Below are 23,372 nucleotides of genomic sequence, written 5' to 3'. Positions count from 1 at the left end.
CATGCAGAGTTCTGCCAAACTTTGTCCCACGTCACAGAAAACAGCAAAACAATTCTGTGTTGACCTCCCTGGATGCACTCATTCAGTAACACTAGATCAATATATTATGTCAGGTCATATCAAAGAGCTGCTACAAATGGTACATAAGAGTCCAACATCTTACACAGCAGTAAGAAAGGGGCAGACAAGTAAAAAAGTGATGGACATATTTCAGGCTGAACTGGATTCCTAGCTGGATTCCTTTCATCAGTTTCTCAAAAGAGTACATGACTTCCCCAAAAGGTTGAACGCAAGATTTTATTGCAAAGCAGTTTATTGCGTGTTTAAATTTGACATCTTCCTCGTTTTCTAGGCTTGGGGAAGATTTCAATTTCAGACATTTTCAAAAAAAACTAGCAGCCAGGACACTGAAGGATTAATATTTTAGAAATATTGCCATGGACCTCATCAGATGTATTCTAGCTTAAATACTTTCCAAGTACTTTTGCAGACAGTATAAGCTGCGGAATGATGTGGAAAAAGGCAAAGAGCCACTTATACCACTGTAATTATATAAATGGTTATAGTGCTATACCAAGAATGCTGAAATCACGAATCATAAGAATACTTCCTCCTCATTTCTTGGCTATGTAGTTGGCACCTTACTGACTTATAAGTCATGCTGACTATGGAAATCAATGGACTTAAATTACTTGAGACCATTGACTTCAATGGGTCTACCCAAAATACACTTAATGTTCCATATCACTCTTAGAGTACAGAGCTGTGATTAACAGGAGAGTGCCTAAATTAGGCTTGATACAACTAATATTTTAACAACTCACTGTATTAAAATAGAACCACTCTTTGCTGTAGGGGTCACTGGGCCTGTGTGTGCATTTTGAATTTTAAGAAACTGTTGTGGGTACCAGCCACAAATGGCTGCCATGGAGGGGCACTGCATGACACAAAGTGGTTGCCGTGGTAGCATGACATAACAAAAGGCATACACCCCTCCATTAGCCATCCCCCAATCAATGGGAAAAAACACCTGCATCTAGGACTGCCAACAGGATTTCCTGGGGGAGGTACACTGTATGTGGATTGGGCCTCCTACACCCTCATCCCCACCCCTCACAATCTATTGGCAAGAGCTGCTGCTTATGTACCTATATTTACTTAGCCTAGCCTACCTCACAGGGCTGTTGCAAAGATAAAGGGGGGGGAGGGAGGATAATGTACACAACCTTGAACTCCTGTGTGGGGTGGGTAGCAAGGTAGAAACATATAATATCATTCACAGATAATGTTGAGAAAGCAAGAAAAGCAGTTTTCTTGCTTTAACAGCATTGTTTCATTGTCTCAACAAATAGTATTTCATTGTCTGACTCAGTCCCTTTGTATCTGCAGTGGGCAGACTGTGGTATAGTTTAATCTCAAAAAAGAAAGAAAGAAAGAAAGAAAGAAAGAAAGAAAGAAAGCTTGAAGTTCCAAAACAAGTTAGTTGTCAAGAACTGCCAACTTTCCACACTGATTACAAGTCATGCTTCGTTAGAGAGGCCTGTTAATTTTAAAATATAAGAAGGCAGGGAACCCCCTTTGAGTTTGTCAACAACCTTCAGAATAAGTCCTGATTCTGAGCAGCTAAACTCACCTTAATATTAGAAGCTTGTTTAAATGGGTCTCAGATTCCAAGAGCAGCAACTTTGGCCTCAAGAACCCAGAATTCAAGATTTACCAGTCACAATGGATTGTACACTCTTCTTATGCTAGGTGGAATTGTGTTTTCAAAGGCTCTCTTTTATGAGGAAAAGAACACTTGTGTAATTCTATGAAATAGACTGCATTAAATTCTGATAAGCTATATAAGCTGCCTATAAGGAAGTCAACATGAAAGCAGTTCACAAGCGCTTGAGACTTTGACTAACAAGACTTGAGGTCAACTCAGCCAGAAAACTCAGTTTCCCTCACTGGCACCCAGGCTGTTTCCCTTTGCATTATCTTGTACAAAAATAAATTGTAAATTGCACCAAAACTTTGTATGTAACCTTCATCTACCTCAGGTCTGCTTTTGCTACTATATAAAGTAACTTTTAGAAAATACTTGAAGAGCTGCAAATAGACAAATGTCTTCTATAGTGCATGCAGCTTCTCTATGCTAACAGCTTATTTAAAGCTATGATAGGTATCCATGAGAAATCTGACTTGGAGAGTCAGAGATCAGGGAGAGATGGGGAGAGAGAGGGCTGACCATAAGTTTATGTTTTTATTCATTCAGGTTTTACATAATTTTAGTAACGTTTGCATAAATTCCATTTCATTTTAGTATTTAGTAAAAAGTGGGACTTTTTAAAAAAGGGTCATTCTGCACTATGCCAGAGAAGCTCAGCACTTTCAGGCTTGTCTATATTTATTTTTACGTATGTGGATCAGAATTACCTTCTGCTGATGTTACCTTGTGTCATGCAAGAAGGATTCATACAGAGCCACCTTACATAACTAATTTTTAATACGTTGTGACTTAAAGGTCTGGCCTACATTATCTTCTGTTGTTGCAAGCTGCATCAGAACTTTCCATGACTCACCACTGAGCTGTGCTTATGAAACACTCTTTCTAAAAAGCAAACTGTCACTCAAGTAGTGTTGTGGAGCATTCTGGAAAATTGTGGGAGAATTTGTTCTCTCCTTTGAACATTAGAAGCGCTTAGTGTTCCAGGGACAGATGAAGGCACTGCATATGCAAGATCTGTCAGACTGCATTCTTGGTATTCAAGAATACTTTGGGTCCAGGCTAACTGAAACATCAACTACCCAAGAAAACCTGGTCGTTTTCTACTGGTCTTGCAACTTCTATGGCAGGGATGGGAAATGCATGGCCCTCTGGATGTTGTTGCACTCCAAGTCCCATCTGTTCCAGCAACAATGAGCAAAAGCCAGCGATGATGTGAATTCAACATCTGGAGGGCCATAGGTTCACCTTTTTTCCACTGGAATGTTTCCAAGTGCAACAGAACTACCATGCAGATTTTTGTCATGCATTATTTTGACAGGACGAAGGAAAAGCTCAGATCTGCAGTGAATAAAATGTTGGTTTGGTGGCAGTATTCTTCTGGATCACATTCCTGACAACAGCTAGCAGTGACTCAGGCTTCCAGAAAGCTCAAACAAACACTCATTAGCAAAAGATGCTGAAAAAACCCCGTGAAAGTCTTAATCAGAAAAAGGGAACAAATAAGATTTTATCTAGCTGACAAAAAGCTTAACTTTATCCAAGTGGTTCCAGTTTATATTAGTCATTCCTCTATGCTTCTTTCTCATGCACTTACTGGATTCAGCTGGACTGAGAGGATAACACACACACACACACAGCCTAGTTCACCCCCATCAGAATTTACTTATTGTGCATTCATGGACCTGATCCCTGTGTGGTGTGGGAGCTTCTTATTTAGGGCAATGAGATTTGATAGAGTTCTATCTTAAGTTCATTTATTGCACTGGGTCTACTCTGGGCTTAACTTAGTTGGCTATCACCTATATGCTTTAAAATTTCTACTGTGCTTTCATGGTTTGGTTTGGTTTGGTTTGGTTCTGTTTTATATTGATTTGCTTTAGTTGATTATCAGTCCCCCTTGGAGTGAACTACTGCAGGCTAGGGCATTTTAACAAATTAACAAACCAAACAACCTATAACTCAATTTAGCGTGCCAGCATTCTTTTTGATGGGCTATAGCAGCTGCAGGTTGCAATATTGTTTACACCTGCTGATTTGTTTGGGATCAGCAATAAGCAGCAAATGATGAGTACATGGAAACTGAAGTGTCATCTTCCCACATCCATCTCCATCACATCATGAATATACTGCATGAGCCAAGAGCTTCCAGCACTTCTGTATCATCCCACTCACCATACTCCCAGTTTATACCCATAAATTTTCAAAAGCAGGTGACATTTTATGCTTTCCCCACCCTTTAACACTGGACAGAGATAATGCTTTCCAAAAGGCTGAAGACTCATAGGTAAGACTGCAGACATAGAGGCTATGGGACTTTGCTTCTTAGTGCACCTCTTCTGGGGAATTTCTTCAAAAGCAATTCTAGTAACTTACGTTCCCAAAGACAAGGCCTTGCAACTAGGGGCTAATGTTTTATATCGTCCAGTATATGTTAGGACTTGAAGCAAGGAGCAGATGCTCAGCAGCCTAGCTTTATACATTCAGATGCTTAGCATACAACAAGAGGGTTTTTCTCAGACTTCTGGTAAGTTTCTTCAACCCAATACAAATTGACTAAGGAATGACACGCACCACACATTTAAAGCACAGATTTAATTGTTTTACCTGCTGGCTCTTTATTCTCGTTGCTTTTTAGAATTATCATATTTTAATATTCTTTTATTAGCTGCCTTGTACTTATGTAGGGTAATATGTAATTTAAGTATTTTAAATAAAGTATATTTACTAGTAACACCAGTGTATAAGCCTGCACCGTCTTCAAGGCTGCATCATCACTTATTGCTATCAATTATCTTTTGAGGCTTTCCAATATTTATTTCAGAATTCCTCTGATCAAAAACAAAACAAACATGGACTATGATCCACAATTTCAAAACAAGAAAAGCTCTATAAAATTAAAAGTATACATTGCTCCAGACTGAAAATCTGAGAAATTATTTTAAGCTTTGTCAATATTAAATGTAGGTTTAAGAAAATACCCAAGTGGCACCACAATGGATAGCCACAATTTATTCAGCTCCATCAGCTCACAGCTCAAGTTCATAAAACTCTTGGATGAAAGCCTAATATCCATCTCAGTGCCATCAATCGCAGCTGAAATCTGAGTAAGGAAGGGTTGGTCTGAGTATGTAAATGGCGCCTCTTCAACAACACAGCACCTTCCAAGAACTGGACTCTGGTGCCAGTACTGGCAAAAAGCCCAGTTCCTGTTCTAGGGACTAGGAATAGATATTTTCACTTGGGGGCCAGAAAGGACATCAGCTGAGCTGTCACCAAAATGGGAGTGTGAAATATGCTCTTTTGTGAGGGGAGTGCTAAAATAAAGCTTTGCTTCTATTATCTTTGTGTCCATGTTATTTAAAGTAACATTTTAAAAGCTATATGGACTTCAAATGGCTTTTCTTCTAAAAGCACGAGACTTGGGCAATTTTTTCAACCGCTGTATTTAATGTCAGCTAGAATTTTACCTACTAATAGCAAAGCAAGTCAGAGAAGGGACTAAGCCAAAAATCACAACAGAACATTTGTCCTCCCCTGCATGATGTCATGGCTCAGGTATCAAGTGACCTGATGGTTTTAACTCTGGCCTAGCTAATGGGATGCACAGTGACAAATACCTTAGCAGAATGCAAGCACGGTACAACACAACCTTTGTGCAAACTGGGCAAGTCAGACTACAATGCATGCAGGATTTGCCAAAAGTTTGCATGCCATTCACGCATATTCCCGAGGCACAACATTGTCCCCATGCCACATGGAGAGACATGGCAGAAACAAGCACCTGAACCTTGTCTCTAGCATGAGGCACATTATTTACTTCAGTTCTCTGCATGAGGCACACAGCAGTCTATAAATATGAATCACTGAAACAAATGGATCATCCATCAACCCTCACAGTTTAGCCATTGGGCGCTACCCAACTAAACAGTTCCACTACTTTGGGCTCTGCACTGGAACTTCTTCTCTCTCTCTCTCTCTCTCTCTCCCCCCCCCCCCATGCCTGCTCTGGAGGAGTGAGAGAAGCACCAGATTTTTTTTGTAGGGGCAGGGAGACAAGAGGAATGGATACTGCCCATTATATACAGCGTTGGACATCTTTGGAAAGTTAGGAGTTTGTCTTCACTTTTCAAAAGCAGAAGTCACTTACATGATTCCTTTTGCTCTCTCCTTCTCGTATTGATGTAATAATAGTTTCAGAATAGCTAGTCGATCCAGTCTTGTTATCTGTGGCCTAATATTGCAAATAAACACAGTACATTAAATCAATATTTTAAATTCATTTCAGTCAGAGATATGTATTAATCCCCCATGTATTAATCCCCCCCCCTTTTTAATACCCATTATTTTGAACTATCATCAAGGAAATGATACAAATGAAAGATATGAGAGGCGCACATTTTTCAAAAAAGAAAGTATGAAATTTACTCATTACAGTGGTGCCTCGCAAGACGAAATTAATTCGTTCCGCAAGTTTTTTCTTCTTGCGAGTTTTTCGTCTTGCGAAGCACGGTTTCCCATAGGAATGCACTGAAAATCAATTAATGCGTTCCTATGGAAACCGACTTCAGACCAGGTCCGGGGACAGTCTGTCCCCCGACCTCTTCTGAAGGCTGGGGGGGGGGGACCAAGGGCTTTTCTTCCCACCCCCAGCATTTTAAAAAACCCCGGGACAGCGGGGGACTTCTCCGCTGTCCGGGGCGATCTTAAAATGCTGGCGGGCGGGAGTGAAGCCTCCGCTGCCGCCCGCCAGCATTTTAAAAAGCCCCGGGACAGCGGGGGACTTCTCCGCTGTCCCGGGGCGATTTAAAAGCCCCCGGGAAGGCAGGCAGGGGGGGGGGACAAAGACTTTTGCCCCCCGCCAGCCTTCAGAAGAGGTCCAGGACCTCTTCTGAAGGCGGGCGGGGTGCGAAAGTCTTTGCTCCCCCCCGCCTGCCTTCAAAAGCCGTCCGGGACAGCGGAGAAACACGCTGCGTTTCTCCGCTCTCCCGGGAAGGCAGGCAGGGGGGAGCAAAGACTTTCACCCCCCGCCGGCCTTCAGAAGAGGTCCAGGACCTCTTCTGAAGGCGGACGGGGGGCGAAAGTCTATGCTCCCCCCCGCCTGCCTTCAAAATAGCGGAGAAACGAAGGCTGGCGGTGGGAGGAGGTCTCTCCGCCCCGCCGCCAGCCTTCGGAGGAGGTCCGAGGACAGTGGGGAAGACGCGCTGCTCTTTCCCGCTGTCCTGGAGATTTCCCTATGGGCTTTCGTTTTGCGAAGCGCCTCCAAAACGGAAAACCCTTTCGTCTAGCGGGTTTTCCGTCTTGCGAGGCGTTCATCTTGCGGGGCATCACTGTATGTAAAAAATATTTGGAATGCTTTGTTCACCAAGCATGCAGCAGAAATGGAGGGCAGTGTTGCAGTCCAAGGCTGTAACCATTGTAGGAACATCTGTAGACTACTTTCCACAGACCTCAAGGCGAGTCAAAAGGAGGCTACCAATGTAACTCTATGCATACTTACTTGGGAGTAAGCCCCACTGAACACAATCACACTTATTCTGAGTAGAGTTGCATAGGATTATACTGTAATAATACATTTCTGCTCAGCTTGTCTACACCCAGCTCCTTCACACTAACTATGCCTTTTTCAATGCCTTGACAATTTCCCTTCCATATATGTTGGCTCAGACCACTGAAGCTTTTATAGGCAATAAGCCAACACCTTGGCCTGGGCCCAGACATTGGAAATGGACAAAAGTTACTTTACTATATTGTTAGCACATGGGCAGCATGATTCTGCAAGCAGCTGTAAACTTACAACCAGCCTTCCAGGGGCAGTACAGTGCAAAAGGTATCATAGAAATCCAATTGTTACCACAGCACAGACAATATAAATTACAGACAAAATGCAGCTCTTTACCTTATTAATTTCTTGGTGACTATGTATGGTTTTATTTCCAATTTTTGTATCTGTGTCCGATTCATTGTGGTAGCTGGCAGGTAGCTTCTCAAAGTCAACTTCTATCCTTTTAGAACCTTCTTCCTCTGCCTCCATCTAGCAAAATCATGATCAAAACAAGTAATAAATACTAGACAGCATCTAAAGCAATTATTAATTATTGGCACCACTCAACAAATTATGTATATTATTGGAGACTCTACAGTCTGCCTACATCAATGTGACCTGGCACCGATCCCATAACTCTCCAGAAAACAAAGTAACTCCCACTAAAAAAATAGCCTTCAAAGAGGGCAAGGACACAGTTATTTGCAAAAAATAATATCCATGACAGACAGCCACAGACAAGCAGCTCCAAGGACTGTGAGTACTAACTTGAACAATCAATTAGCTTCAAGCACTGACAGCTGACTCCCAAGAGTTACTCTCAGAATGCTGACCATTGACAGCAGCAGCCATGCCCAAACCAGGCCAGCAGCATCAATGCTGTAATTTTACTTGCCTTCAGAGCAAACAAAGTAGTCTTCTGGTCTTTGCATGCCCTGAAATGGACCTGAAATGCAGGGCTGGGGTCTGAGGGATTTCTTATTTACTTATCTGATTGGCACACACTGTGGGTCTTAAGCTAGCTAGTCTCTGGGTCTGACAGATTTGCATGCCCTGAAAGAGTTTTGCAACTAATCTCTGACTGTTTAAACATGGTGGTTCATTTTGATGGCTGGAGCAGGCTGTCAAGTTTGCTGAATCTTCATTCTAGGAAAAGCTACACCTGTATATCTGCCTCCCCTGCAGCTTTAAAAGCACAAGAACCCTGTGTGGAGAAAATGTGCTAATAACAATCTAAACACTGGGAGCAAGTCCTACTGCATTCAGCAGGGCTAGATTCTAAGTAAACATGCACCAGACTAGAACTGAGCATTGCAAAATAATTTCCTTCCTAAAGACAATGTTTGCTGCCTTTTTCATAGGAATGATGTATTATTCCTGCGTGTAATGACTGATTATATTGTGATGATTAACAAAACCCTATGGATTCTACTCTGAGGTAAGTCCTGTGGGGCTTACTTTCATGTCAGCATGCACAGGACTGCAGCCTTGCAGGACTTCAACTACCAATAGCTCTGCTTCTTGTTATCCCTGACTCTGACTCTGCATATGGTTGGCTGCCTTGTCCTCCACACCACCAGCCACCACTGGCTAATACTACAGGTGGGTTGCTCACAGCATATATCATATATCAAAACATACAAAAACATCAAACATTAAACATGTCCCGATACAGGGATGCCTTCAGATGTCTTCTAAAAGTCAGATAATTGTTTATTTCCTTGACACCTGAAGGGAGGGTGTTCCACAGGGCGGGCACCACTACCGAGAAGGCATTCTGCCTGGTTCCCTGTAATGTCGCTTCTTACAGTGAGGGAACCAGCAGAAGACCCGAGGAGAAGGACCTCAGTGTCTGGGCTGAATGATGGGGGAGGAGATGCTCCTTCAGGTATACTGGACTGAGGCCATTTAGGGCTTTAAAGGTCAGCACCAACACTTGAATTGTGCTCACTGGGAGCCAGTGAAGATACTTTAGGACCGGTGTTATATGGTCCAGGCAGCCACTCCCATTCACCAGTCTAGCTGCTACATTCTGCCTTCAAAGGTATCCCCACATAGAGCGCATTGTAGTGGTCCAAGTGGGAGATAACCAGAGCATGCACCACTTCGGCGAGACAGTCTGCAGGCAGGTAGGGTCTCAGCTGGCATACCAGGTGGAGCTGGTAGACAGCTGTCCTGGACACAGAATTGACCTGCGCATCCATGGACAGCTGTGAGTCCAAAATGACTCCCAGGCTGCGCACCTGGTCCTTCAGGGGCAGTTACCCCATTCATGACCAGGGAGTTCCCCCCACCTGCCTGCCCTCTGTCCCCCAAAAACAGTCTTGTCAGGATTCAAGCTCAATCTGTTAACCACCATCCATCCTCCAACCGCCTCCAGGCAGTTAAGCAACCTGGAGTTTGTGCCACCAATAGGAATCCATTGCAGATTTAAACATAACCTACTGTGTAGCCTTTGGAATTAGAAAATTAAGTGTGAATTATACATGGCCTTAGGAACATAACCCCTGCACAAGTTGAGGGCTTACTGTAAACACAAAGTTATCTAGTCCCATTTGGGTATTTGATGTGTGCTAGAGTGTGTGGTATACAGATATAAAATGTAACGTAATACTTCTCCTGTCCAGCCAAACCTAGAAATGCTGCAATTTATAAAAATGTTCATGTGACAATTTTTTTCCAGAGCAGGAAAAAGACAGACACACCCATTCATGGGAAAGAAAAGGAAAGAGAGACAAACAGAATTAGTTCACTGATAAGAGATTGTAAAGACTACTGCACTGAAAGTTCTCTTTTCCTTTGTTTGCTACTATTTCGTTTGACGGAGAAGTCAGTTTGCTGTGCTTTTGTTATCACTTGTTAAGGGAAGAGAGTAATCCACCCCTCCTCTTCAATTATTTGATTATTCCTGTACTTCCCAAGATAGATGTTTGAACTGTCCTAACACATTAGAACTATGGAACTAAGAAACTGTGTTATGTTTGCTTTGAACAAACAGAAGGCAAACCTATAATCAGGCTAGAGCAGATGGCTAAATGCATTCTCAAGTCAACTTCACCACCCACCCATATTGTAATCTAGAACCAGCCCAGTCATTAGGCAGGGTGAGGCGCTGCCTCAGGTGGCAGAAGTACCCCAGGTGGCACCCCCATGGGTACCCTGCCTGTCCTGCTGCCTCCACCAGTTGTGCATGTTTTTGGCAAAATCTTGACCAAAATTGCACAGGATATCACCCCAGATCACTGCAATCTTGCCTGAAATTGGTGCTGATGGTGGTGGCATTTCTCCACCAGCAGTGTATGCAACAGGGTGCAAGGTAGTGGCAGGAACAGGTATGGTGGTGGCAGCCTCAAGTGGCAAAACAGGACATGCTACCCCTGTTGCAATCACAGATCACTTCCAGGAAGCTCCACTAGGTGCTATTCAAAAACAGGAGTTGGGACTTGTGAACAAGCTTTTTATATCATTTGTGGTAGTAACCACAGGTATGATTAGAAGTGAAAGAAATTCAATATTCATTCCCACTTCATGAATAAACAGATTAGCCATGTCCTCTTATTCCGCTCTCAGTGTACTCATGGTGATAGATTCAGACCAGTTTAACCTATTGCAAGGGTCCAGAATTCAGGGCAAGGAGGTGTTCACATAACCAGGGATCAGGTCTTAACACAAACGGCATGCCAACCCATAAGAGTTTATTGGCAGCACAGATTATTACTGAACTGATTAAGGATGGAATTCAACATACTACTAAGGAGACCATTCCATCAGTGCAACTGTTCCTGTTTGCCCAATGGAGTGACACCCCTTCCCTTTCCACCATGTGCAGTTCTGGAGATTTTCAAGACCCTCCAGATCAGTTTTGGGGGAGGAGATACACAGCTGGAGAGGGGGAAAGCCCTGTTATGCTAGTGGGATTCCTTGCTATGGCTTCAGCTTGCAGAATGGGCTAACTGGGTTGGCTCTTATTTTCCAAATAAGAGTCAAACTCTACTCATGAATAAACACTCCCATCTTCCCATGTACACTTTTCAGTTCTTCAGCATAAAGGACACAGACTCTGTTCAGAGTTGCAGCAATTTTAACAATGTATGTCACATGTTTAACTTTAGGGAAAGCATGTGATGTGTTATAAATCAGAATTGTAGAGTTGGGTGGAAATTGTTTATATTCCTTACCGACTCTCCTTTCCATTTACTACTGTCACTTACATTCTTGTGTGCTGAAATATCTAAAACCAAGCTACAGTGTTATGGAAAAAGGAAAAGTGTTCTTACTGTGTAAACCTAATACACTGAAGGATCATATGATGGAAATTCTGGCATATGTGGAATGATACTTAGCTGTTCCTACATTACAGGAAACTCTTCCTAGAGGTCTGTTTTCCACTGAAATGGGAGTTCACACATTGTAAAGAAAAGTATTTAGCAGGGGCCTAATCACATCCAGAATATATTAAGTGCAGGCAACAAAATCATTTCTGTTTCATCTGCTGTATGACACATCTTTGAATTAAAGGTGTAGTTTGTCACACAGCAGAACACACATCTTTGACATAAGAATAATTTTCGTGCTCTGTTCTACTAACAACCTATCTGACAGATCATTGCAAAGGACTGTTAATATACCAGTTTCTGTAATTATTATTACATTTTTAGTCTTCCCATAAAATAAGTTCCCTGGTGACATAAGCAAAATAGGATTAAAACAATTGAAAAATGGAAACAAACATAAAGGACAGAGCCAGCAGATAGGGTAAAACAAGCTGCCATCCACAGTCAAATCACTTAAGAGTGCCAACAAAGCTTTGTAAGGAATACAAATGATGTAATCTACTCAGCATCCTATTCTAAAATAAGCTCCCAAACCCTCTGGACCAAGACAGTTACTTTCTAGTATTCTCTCTCAGGTACCCTCCTTTTGCTCCCTGTGCATGTCTTAAGCTTGCACAAATTAGCTAACACAACACTCCAAGATACATTCAGCTATACAATGGATGGAAAGCCAGAATTAAGTTTGAATCAGATGCTCATTGTGATACAAAAGTCTTTTAATGAATCCACAGAAGCTACTGAAGATCTGTAGGTGTATGGATTTAATAACGATTCAGATATGGATGGACAAACTATTGCTTTAACCCAGACAAAACAGAAGCATTATTGGTCAGTAGAACAGAAGATCAGGAAACAAAGGCTCAGACTGTATTGGATGTGATTGCACTTCCCTTGAAGACTCAGAAACAGATTCTGGGTGTCGTCCTGAATCCATCTCTAAGCCTGGATATGCAGGTCCCAGTAGTAGCCAGGAGTTCTTCTGCATAAATTGAAACTGGTGCGCCAATTATGCCCGTTCCTAGATTTGTCAGATCATCTTTACTACAAAATGCAGTATATGGGGCTTCCTTTGAAAAATGTTCAGAAACCTCAGCTATCGGAAGCATGTGACGTGTTACAACTGCCTTCACTGACTTCCAATGTGTTTAAGAGCACAATTCAAAGTGTTGGTCATCTCACCTACAAATCCCTCTATAGCTTGGAATCAGATTACTTTAAAATACCATATTCTCTCATATGAACCTGCCTGGAGTTTGTTACATTCTGGAGTGGTCCTTCTCTCAGTCCCTCCAGTATACGAGGCACATATCTATTATGTATTATGGCTAGTTTTGTTGTCAGTTGCCCTGTGTGGCATGTAAGCATCTGTATAGGATAGGATATAAATAAATTTGGCAGCAGAATGAAGAAAGGGCCTTCTCAATAACTGAACCCAAGCAGCAGGGCTTCCTCTATGGAGTCTCTCTTTGACTTTCTGTTATCAAGGCTTATGGCCTGTGGGCTGACTCTATTTATGGCCTGCCTTAATATTTTAATGTAGCCTTGTTAGTGTCATTGATTTATTTTACTGATAAAGAATGGATTGGCACCCAACAACAACAAATTTTTATATTTTGTTGTGGAGCAATTATTTTCAATATGGGTTTGGTTCATTACTCATTTTAAAGAAAGGCATTATTTACTCACAAAGTGCAAAGCTATTTTAAGGCTTTTATTTGGACAGCTGAAGTCTCATTTCAAAGCAAACTGACACAGCTATCCAGTAACTAATGTATGGGATTATAATTTGTATGAACCAGCAATTCAGCAATTAAAATGAGATTGGGATTAAGTCCAAGACCATATGTAATCAGATTATGTATTTTTTGTGTGTAAATATGGTAGATTTTTCTTGGTTTTACAATTTCAAATTCAACAATTGTTTTCCATCGAAAAAAGAGAATGAGAAATACAAAATATACAACATGGAATATAAGAACTAAAACAAAAAACATCTTTTCAGAAGTTCTCTTTAACCTCCTGACTTCCTTCCATTTCCTTTCCTGGTTCTCATATACTGTACATATACACACACACACACAGAGAGAGAGACAGACTATGTCAACAGGAAGTTAAGAAGCATAGAAACCTATAGTTTTTTCAAGAATGGACCCAGAAGTGTTACAAAAGCAGAACTTTAAAACCAAATATAGTAGTTAGATTTAAATTTAAATTTATATCAATATAATTTAATCATTCCCATGTTAACAAGAGCCCTCTTAAATGTATGTGTTAGGAAGGAGATAAAAGTTTTTACTTAAAGAAGGACCATTATTGTTCTCCCTTATCCTATGGAAACATGAAAGAGTAGGAGGAGGACAATGATTTCCCAGATTCCTGCAGCAAAGGGAAAAGCTGTTACCAGTGCTTCAATTGTCAACACATTTCTGGAAGGCATGCCCACTGATTACATTGTCATTTAGTTCAAAGTGCTGGAGGGTGCCAATAACAGAAAACAAGGCAACACTGATATCTCACCAGTGTCAGTGAAAAATGTTTTAAGAGAGCTAGAAGCAGAAGGCAGAGGCAGTTTATAGGTACCATGACCTTTACAAAACAATTTTTTTCTGCCAACATACTCAGTGCTTGATATACAAAATTAAGTGCCAAGGGTCAACCTTGCCTGGACGTAATTTCTTTTGATAAGGAAGATTTTTGCCTAATCCCAGATGCAGAACTATGAGCTGTTCCCATCTACCCAGAGAGAGAAGGAACCTGAATAGAGTCAAAAAAGCATTCATCATTTCAGATATCCCAAGCCTGAACTTGACACAGATTCTAGGCTGAACCTGGGCTCAAATGAGCAATGGGTGTGAAAGAAAGAAAGAAAGAAAGAAAGAAAGAAAGAAAGAAAGAAAGAAGGGAAATTGGGGGTGTGGTGATCATCTTCCAATCTAGAGTTTTCAGAGGAGGAAATGCAACCATGCAAGAGTAAGCCATTAAAATTCAGGATGAAGAAAAGTGCAACCATATTCATTTCAGTCTCTCAGGAAAACAAATTTGAAACAGCTGGATTACTCTCAACTATACAAACAGAAACCTTGTTCTCTCCCTCCTGCTGCTCCATCAAAACCACTGAAATTTAACTACTGGAGCCCCACAAGACAGAGACCATTAGCTTTTTCACAAAGAAGTTGCAAACATGTCTTAAAAACAACAACAACTGCTGGCCAAAAAAATAAAATCTTCAAGTTCAGACAGTAAGACTTTCACCCTCTTTTCTGTCCCCTCCTCAAACACAAGCTACTTTTAAGATTTATGTTCCTCAGCACCCACCCTCACTTCTTTGGATTGTTGCCAGTGTTAAAGGTGAAGAAAAATACATCATGCATACACAACCCTGTTAAAAAGCTTTTACTGTAACTCTTGAGAAACTGACATTTTCAAATGCAACTTTGGATACTTGTTTCCTCTGAACAAGCTTTTATTGTTAGAAGCCAAGTTATAAACAATTGAACTGATGGGTGGGCATGCAGTTTGTAGCAAATAAAAAATGCTGTGAAGCAGCAGGATAAAGGGAGGATAGCAAGCTAAATCTGGAGAAACAGACATTATGATAATCTCTCAACAGAAGAATTATTTCTGTGCAACAGTGTACAGGATCGGGAAAGGTTCCCAAACCAGGAATCATAAACAGTGGACAATTAGCAGGGACATAAAGCCAGTATTCAGTAACATCCTTTCCAGCCAATTTCCAGTACAACAAATGCACAAATTTAATACATTTGTTGGGGGAAGATGCAGAAAACACAAAATCAAGGAATGCCTTCTTTCATTTAGAGAAGTGTTTCTGTTGCAGGGTTACTACATGCAACCAGCACTAGTACTCATTTTGTCACTGGAAAAGTATGCTTTCCTGTTCCTTAGCTTATACCATAAATTGCATGTGAATATTGTTGCATAAATATAAACACACATAGGAAGTTGAACTAGTGCAAACATCACTGGTAATAAGTGAAACTAATCCCATGCCATTTGTGAACTGACCATTTCCTTGCTGTATAACTCAATCATTTATATTGTCCCAAGATAAAATGGCCACCAACACCAATCAAGCCCATTCTTTCATCCTGGAAGCAAGCTCCTCTGCCTCATTACAGAGATGGATTTTATTTTATTTTATTTTCAGCCCAATCCTCTTCACATTTACTCAGAAGTCAGTCTCAATGTAATCAGGGTACAATCCTAGCCCCACTTACCTGGGAGCTAGCCCCGTTTAATTAAAAAAGGACTTAATTCCAGGGTTGTAAAGTTAGGACTCTCACTGCAAAAAGGTAAGGTTTCTGGAGCAATAATATGGAGGTGGGTCATATCATACTCAAGACTAGATAGGTTTCAAGCAGCCATTTCTATGTTTCCCTTCAGGTCATGTATAAGTTCATTTGAGTTTGCAGCTAAGCTCCATTTATTCCTAAAGTCTTAAAAGAATACTCAACCAATTGTTTATTTTTTAAGAAATGTAATCTAAACATACAAACTAATCTAACATACACCCTGAATCTAAACGAGGCTCAGATGAGCTAGCTGGGTTATTATAAAACTTAGGCAAGCATTTAAAATACTTGTAAACACATAAGCAACTTTAAGGGTCTACTGGAAGGCACACATACGGGGGGGGGGGGGTCCTATGCTCAACAAGGCTTACTCACTAGTAACTATACTCAGGACTGTAACTATCTCTTTCCTACCAAAAATCTTTGTTTCCTGTAGGGAAAACATGCCCTGTAGGACATAACTATCAGTTTAAAAAAGCACTGAGCAAATTTCCTCCCTTGCATTAAGATAATTCTCCCCCGCCCACGGGATGAGAATGGGATATAGTACTACTATTGCCAATGTAACCTGTTCATATGGATCTTCCATATCACATTCAATTGTTCCTTTGTGTCTTTTATGCCACTCAGGAAAGCTAAGGCCATTTCCTGCTGTAACAGTATGTAATGACGATGGTGGAAGATGCCTCTGGGTCTGGAAGATTACTAAACCATATATATATCTGCAGAAGAAAGCATACTTAGAAGTATCCAGAACTGGAAGGTAAATGTAAAAATGCATGTGAAATGTAACTGGGGTGTGTAATAAGCCTGCCAGCATTGCTTCAAAAGCAGATCAGTCATCCACATTTGCTGATTTTATCCATCATGAAATTAGCAGGGGCAGGAGCCACATATCAGGCTGTGTAGTAGTAGTGTGAAAGCACTCCAGACAACTAACTGCAGCAAATCCCTCACATCATCAAAATGTTTAATGAGGCTAGGGAACAAGGTCAAACTACACCCCCACCCTAGCATTATTGGCCAGAAGAAACATATGCAACTTCAGAGAAAGAAAAGAGGAACGGGAACAGCAGCTAATGTACTCTCCTTTGTGCAAAGTGAAAGTGGAGATTTGTAGATGACAGGAATGGATGCCTAAAGCCTGCTTCTTCCAAGCTCTGCACCTGGATTCATGTGAACAATGAATAACTTATTTGTACGGTATCTGCAGTTCTCATGGTGCGTGCATTTTAGAATTGTGATTAAGTGCCCTGTTCTCTCACATTCTTTCCCCCACCCTCTCTTTTGGCTCTGGCATCTACTACTTCTGTTGAAAAGTGTTACACCAGGAGACCCAGTTACTGTAAGATTCTTTGAAGCTATGCTGCCTGCAGATATTTTTAATGTCCTTCAGCAAGAACTCCTCCATCACTCACAGATGCCTAGAACAGAGAGGATGCAAGTGAAATAAATGAACTGTTGGTGCAGCAATACTGAAAGGTGGACACAGCTCAAAGCCTGTTTCCATACCCCCAATGGTTTGCATGCTCATTATCCAGACAAGTAGCTCAGGAAGAGAACCCGTACTATCTAAATCCATAGCCTGGACAGATTGGTCCAATTCCTGACAAACAAGCAAAAATCCACCATTTAGGGAACTCTGAACACAGTTTCTCCCATGTTTTGCCACACACTCATTGTCCTGATCAACTCAATTGTGGGTTTTCAAGCAAATATTTCAAACAAACTAGTTCTGTTTTGTATGTTAAAAAAAGAAGAAGTCACTCTACTTAGTATTTAGTTTAAACTTCTGCCCATTTCTCATCCACAGCTGTACCAATCGATCTGGACAGCAAGTCTCACCTCTTGGACTGCATTCCTCAACTTGTACTGTGTGTCCTCCATCAGCTCTTCTACCTCTCGGAACATTTCATTCAGACTAGCTTCATCCTTGGGAAAGGTTAGTAGTACTTCTTCAGGCTGCTCATCTCCATCTGAAGCAGGAGCTGCGTGGGCCACCCCAAAAAGGACAGCCAGCAACAGGAGCTTTGAGCCAAGCAGGAACATCCTCAGAAATGTCTCACCAACTCCCTGGAAATAAATGCCAAAAAAAAGAAGAAGAAGAAGAAGAAGAAGAAGAAGAAGAAGAAGAAGAAGAAAAAGGAACTGAACCCATTTTCATGACACAGGGAACACACACACCTTTCTTCCTAATCCTTTAATAGTGTGCAAACCACACAATGAAAACACATTTTTCTGCAAAGAATTCTGCGCACTGTAATTTAAGGGATGCTGGGAAAATTTGCCAAGCGGTAAACTACAGCGCCCAGAATTCCTTGAGAGGAAAATGCGCTTTATAGGTATAGCAGGTAGGATCCAACCAAGCATATTCAATCCTCATTGAATCGTAAATGGCTTTGGGATGTCTCATGGAAAGAGTTTCATAATGATAAGTTGTTCCCGGGGTTCTCACCTTAAAGTTTCCCCCCACCCCAAAACATTTCTGCCAACTTTGCAATTCTCCCAGGTTTGCTGGTGCTTCCCTCTTACGTGCAGGGGCTGCTGTTTTGACTGCAGAAGGAAGAGCACTTATCCCTGAACTTCAGAAACGGATATGCAGTAGAAGACTATGCCTATCGCTGGGCATAAGTTTTCATAGACCACATACATCCCAGACCACAATAACGCGTGAAGCATTTAGCAGCAGCACCCCTCCTCCTCCCATCCCACCTCTTCGTTGTTTCAAGGGAAGGGTGTTTGGGCAGTTTGGGCAGCTTCAAAGAGCGAGGACGCCGTGCTCTTGTTTTATTTTTAAATTTATTTATTTGTTTTTCCAAATTATAATTTCAATTAGGACGCCCGTGCTCTGAACTCAGGCGAGGGATGCCTGCAGCAATGCCCGCGCAACTGAGAAGCCCTCAGAAACACACGTTGCAGCAGCGCGACATCCTCAGACAAGAGAAAGAACCCAGGTGCCTCTTATCCTGCAGGAAGAGCCCACCGGGAAGAAGCGGAGGAACACGAACCCCCTTCAAGTTTCTGCAGGAGAGCTCTCCCTTCACGCGTTACGGGGTGGAGAGGGAGGAGAACAACGACCTGCCTGCACGAGGGCCGTTTCCCCAGCAGCCAGCCCAGCCCAAACCTTGGACGACGACGGCGAGCAGCCCACTCCTGCCCCTCTGTCCTTCCCGCTCCTGGGCGCGCGGACTCCACTCCCGCCGAGCCCACGTCAGCGCGCGCCCAGGGCGGCCGCCTCAGCCCCGACCCCACCGCGCGCGCCGCCTCCTCCTCAATACCTGCTTCTTGCAGAGCCACAAGCCCTGAGGTAACCGCTCTCTCCCGCCTTCGCCTAACTCCAGGCCAGCGCGCACGGACCGCGGGGCGCCACAGCCGGCCTCTCTTCAGCGGGCTGCCCTGCTTGGGTGAGGGATGCTTTTCCCCACCTCCGGAGTTGGCTACTCCCGCCCGACTGCTGAGGAAGGAGACGCCAGAATCCTCCCTTCGCCCCAACAGAAGCAGGCGGCTGTGGCTCTGGCTGCTGAGCAACGTTCACCGCTATTGGCTGCAGGCGAGGAAACCCAAACAGGCGCCAACAGGCAACCGCAGATGAGATGAATGAAGTGGGAGGAGCCAAGGGACTGGGGTCCGGAGGGGGGCGGGAGGACTAGGAGCTGCCCAGCTGCCACATTGATTAGTTGGTTGGGGCTGCTGGGGGCTGCCCAGCCACGGGTGAAACCTGAAAGAGGAGGGGGCACATTGTCACTCCCCCTTCCACACAAAAAGGGGATCCCCCGCGGGCTGGATGAAGAGGCCAGGGCAGCACGTGTCATCTGTGTGCCACAAGATGGATCTCCTCTAACCTGCTGATATTTTCTTGGAAGAAAGTTCCTTTGGCTTTCTTTTTCTTGCTTGCTTGCTTGCTTTCAAAATATTTTTTGTTAAAAGATTTTCTTAGGTTACAAAAGTATGTGCATTGTCTCTTACTCAAGTGACGCCTATGCACCCCCCCCACACACATACACTAATTAAAGAATGTAAGTTTTACCACACACACACACACACACACACTTCTCACCCAACCTGATACTATAATGTCTCACATGGAATGTAACTGATCTGTAGAAAAGTTCCCTTGGCTTTGAGGTTTACTCCTGTGTAAGTGGATAAAAGGAACGCCTTCATTTTTTACCTCAAGCACAAGGGGGTGGGGTGCCAATATTATATGCACAGACTAATATTTAGTCATAGGGTGCTTCCTGACAACCTGTTTATTGTGTTTCCCTCTTTAATTTGTTTGCAGTGAGATGAAAGGGTATTGGCTGTTTAACAAGCATTCATTCTGCTTTGTTTGTCAAAGCTAAGTGCATTTTCCTGGCATGTTTCCAGTTGCAAAAAGTCTGATCTTTGGGGGGAAGTGGGCTTGTTGTGGATGATGTCCCAATCAATTATAATCACACAACTTAAATTTACCGCTATGTGATTGAATCCCACCTGAAAATAGCAACAATCTGGAAGCACAGTTAGTCTATTTATCACATTGTTTACAAATACATCTATGCCCAAAGCGGTTTTTCATGCAGTTGCACAATGGGACAATGCTGTGTTGCCACCCTCCCAATAGCGGTTACTGAGACAGCACAGAGGAAGGGCTGTGGCGAGGTGGTGCTGTGTGGAAAGACCAGGCTGTCTCTGCTGGTACTTCTGTGTAGCCCCAACTTTGCCCTCATTGCGGTAAGCAACAGTAGTGCCACTGTCAGGACGTGGGGATACAGTGCTCCCTTACCACACCAGCCACTCCTGGTGTTGATGTAAAAAACCCACACAGTCTAAATACAGTAGCACAATCATTATGATACATAATAAAAAAATAATGATCCTGATTAAAAGTTTATTGAACATATATCCACATTTAAGTAAACAAAGTTCACCAGTAGGTAAAGTAACAATATCCCATAATACTTGAGCCCAGAACCCTGTTTTATCCAAGTTTTACACAGAAGTGAGCCTTCTGGGTTTCAGTGGTGTTCTCTGAGAAGCAAATGTGAATAAGACGCCATGCTTAAAATAACATTCAAACCTGTCCAGGATTAGAAAGCAGAGCTTCATTTGATATGCAGTTCATCATAGGTCAGGTCAGGAACCCATTTTTTTACAAGGTAGAAGCTCAGGCCCTAGAGGAGTGGTTCCCAACCTTTTTGTGGCCATGCCCCACCTAAGTATCTCTAAAATCCTGATGCTCCCCTCCCCCCGTGACATATAATTCTTATGATTAAAAAAGTGAACTATTCACATGGAGGAAGCCTAAAAGGCCATTCACTGTTAATAACTCATTCTTGAATTGCCCCCTAGGACTAATGCTCATATTACTCCTTAGCATGTGCAGTGCATTTTCAGTACAGTGGTACCTCAGGTTACAGATGCTCCAGGTTACAGACGCTTCAGGTTACAGACTCCGCTAACCCAGAAATAGTACCTTGGGTTAAGAACTTTGCTTCCAGATGAGAACAGAAATCAGTGGCAGGACGCCCCATTAGCTAAAGTGGTACCTCAGGTTAAGAACAGTTTCAGGTTAAGAACGGACCTCCGGAACGAATTAAGTTCTTAACCTGAGGAACCACTGTACTGGTGAGGTAGGAATTTGGTTATAGGATCTGACTTAAGCTAGTGTCTGGTAATAACACAGACTGGGACGCAGGTGGCGCTGTGGGTTAAAGCCTCAGCGCCTAGGGCTTGCCGATCGAAAGGTCGGCGGTTCGAATCCCTGCGGCGGGGTGCGCTCCCGTCATTGGGTCCCAGCGCCTGCCAACCTAGCAGTTCGAAAGCACTTCAAAGTGCAAGTAGATAAATAGGGACCGCTTACAAGCGGGAAGGTAAACGGCGTTTCCGTGTGCGGCTCTGGCTCGCCAGAGCAGCGATGTCACGCTGGCCACGTGACCCGGAAGTGTCTCTGGACAGCGCTGGCCCCCGGCCTCTTGAGTGAGATGGGCGCACAACCCTAGAGTCTGGCAAGACTGGCCCGTACGGGCAGGGGTACCTTTACCTTTTAATAACACAGACAGTAAGCCATTTCTTTGGTTCCTGTGTTACCAACCACTGTGTGACACTTTCAATGCTAGACCTTTACCTGTCCCTCTAAACAACTGGCATGGATGCTCTGCAAAGATGCCACAAACACCTTTTTTCATGGCTGCCACATGCACACAACACTCCTCAGGTATCACCTGTACACACCCTTTAATAGCTGCAATAACAAATAGTAATGCAATAATAAATACAGTACAATGGTACCTCTGGTTATGTACTTAATTCGTTCTGGAGGTCCGTTCTTAACCTGAAACTGTTCTTAACCTGAAGCACCACTTTAGCTAATGGGGCCTCTAGCTGCCGCCGCGCCGCTGCCACCACGCGATTTCTGTTCTCATCCTGAAGCAAAGTTCTTAACCCAAAGCAATATTTCTGCGTTAGCAGAGTCTGTAACCTGAAGCATCTGTAACCTGAAGCATATGTAACCCGAGGTACCACTGTAGTGCTTATTTATTTCATAACATTTATACACTAATTGCTGGGGGTGGGGAGCCAATCACCCTCAAATCAGTTTACAGAAAGTTAAAATGAATATATGCAGTAAAGCATATGCAGTATACCATTTCAGGAACTCTTGAATAGTCCTGCTGATTTCAGTTTAGATAGTTGAATCTGAATGTATAAGGAAGGGATGGCCACAGATATTTTAGTACCTGAGGTGATGGTGCCTCTCCATCCCAAGCAGGGAAGAAGGATGTGCGGACCATTTTCAGACCCAGAAGTCTCTGGGTAACAGGGCTGGGCTGGGCTTTGCTTCATGGTATTACATGTGACACGGAGCCACAGCCAATCCTTACTCACTTGTGTATACACACACATACACACAGAGAGAGCCAGAAATACACACATTATAGTTTAATGTGAACATTAAAATTTTTTTTTGCATGCATTCACAGAAAATGTAATCAGTCAGAAGAATAGAATACTTAGGATTTATTTTTTTTAATGGAAATGAGAGCTGGCTGGAGTGAAAACAAGTCCATTGCTTGGCAGGCAAACAACCAATTATTTAAAAATGATATATTGCCCACTGGTGCAACTAATATATATATATATATTTTAAATATTTTATTAAATTTTCTTTCAAACAGTCAGAAAAATACAGAATAAAGAAAAAAGAAAAGAACCAAGAGAGAAAGAAATATATAAAAAACCAACTTTCCAAAATGTTTTTACCATTCCAACTGGACTTCCCCACATCTTCCGAACCCTGCGTTCTTTGCAATAAAAACATCAGCAATTTGTTACCTTATTTCATATCTTACTGTATCTTTCAAATATTATGTTTCTAAATTCGAAATACTGTATCTCAATTGTTTGTACCTTAAAATAAACATAATATAGTTATTTCATGTTTCCACCTCGTCTTTCTTATAACTTAATTTTCAATTCACCACATCGAGTTG

General features: G+C 42.5%; 1 protein-coding gene across 2 annotated transcripts in view; it reads right to left on the bottom strand.

Moving 5' to 3' along the window:
• DKK3 (dickkopf Wnt signaling pathway inhibitor 3) overlaps positions 1-19,466 on the bottom strand; it is a 33,390-nt gene extending 13,924 nt beyond the window's left edge. Inside the window, exons 1-4 of one of the 2 annotated variants that reach the window (XM_077930400.1) lie at positions 19,179-19,466; positions 17,746-17,973; positions 7,608-7,742; positions 5,859-5,942 (exon numbers count right to left, since the gene is read on the bottom strand). In XM_077930400.1, coding sequence (XP_077786526.1) covers positions 5,859-5,942; positions 7,608-7,742; positions 17,746-17,949 — 423 coding nt within the window. In that variant the 5' untranslated portion in view covers positions 17,950-17,973; positions 19,179-19,466. Of the gene's footprint in view, positions 1-5,858; positions 5,943-7,607; positions 7,743-17,745; positions 17,974-18,908; positions 19,040-19,178 lie in introns of those variants that run through there. The other variant, XM_077930402.1, reaches the window with a different exon arrangement.
• Positions 19,467-23,372: the final 3,906 nt, after the last annotated feature.

The sequence above is a fragment of the Podarcis muralis genome, chromosome 1 (assembly GCF_964188315.1).
Source record: "Podarcis muralis chromosome 1, rPodMur119.hap1.1, whole genome shotgun sequence".
In the NCBI taxonomy this organism is placed as follows: Eukaryota; Metazoa; Chordata; class Lepidosauria; order Squamata; family Lacertidae; genus Podarcis; species Podarcis muralis.
This window is presented reverse-complemented; position numbering and strand designations above follow the sequence as displayed.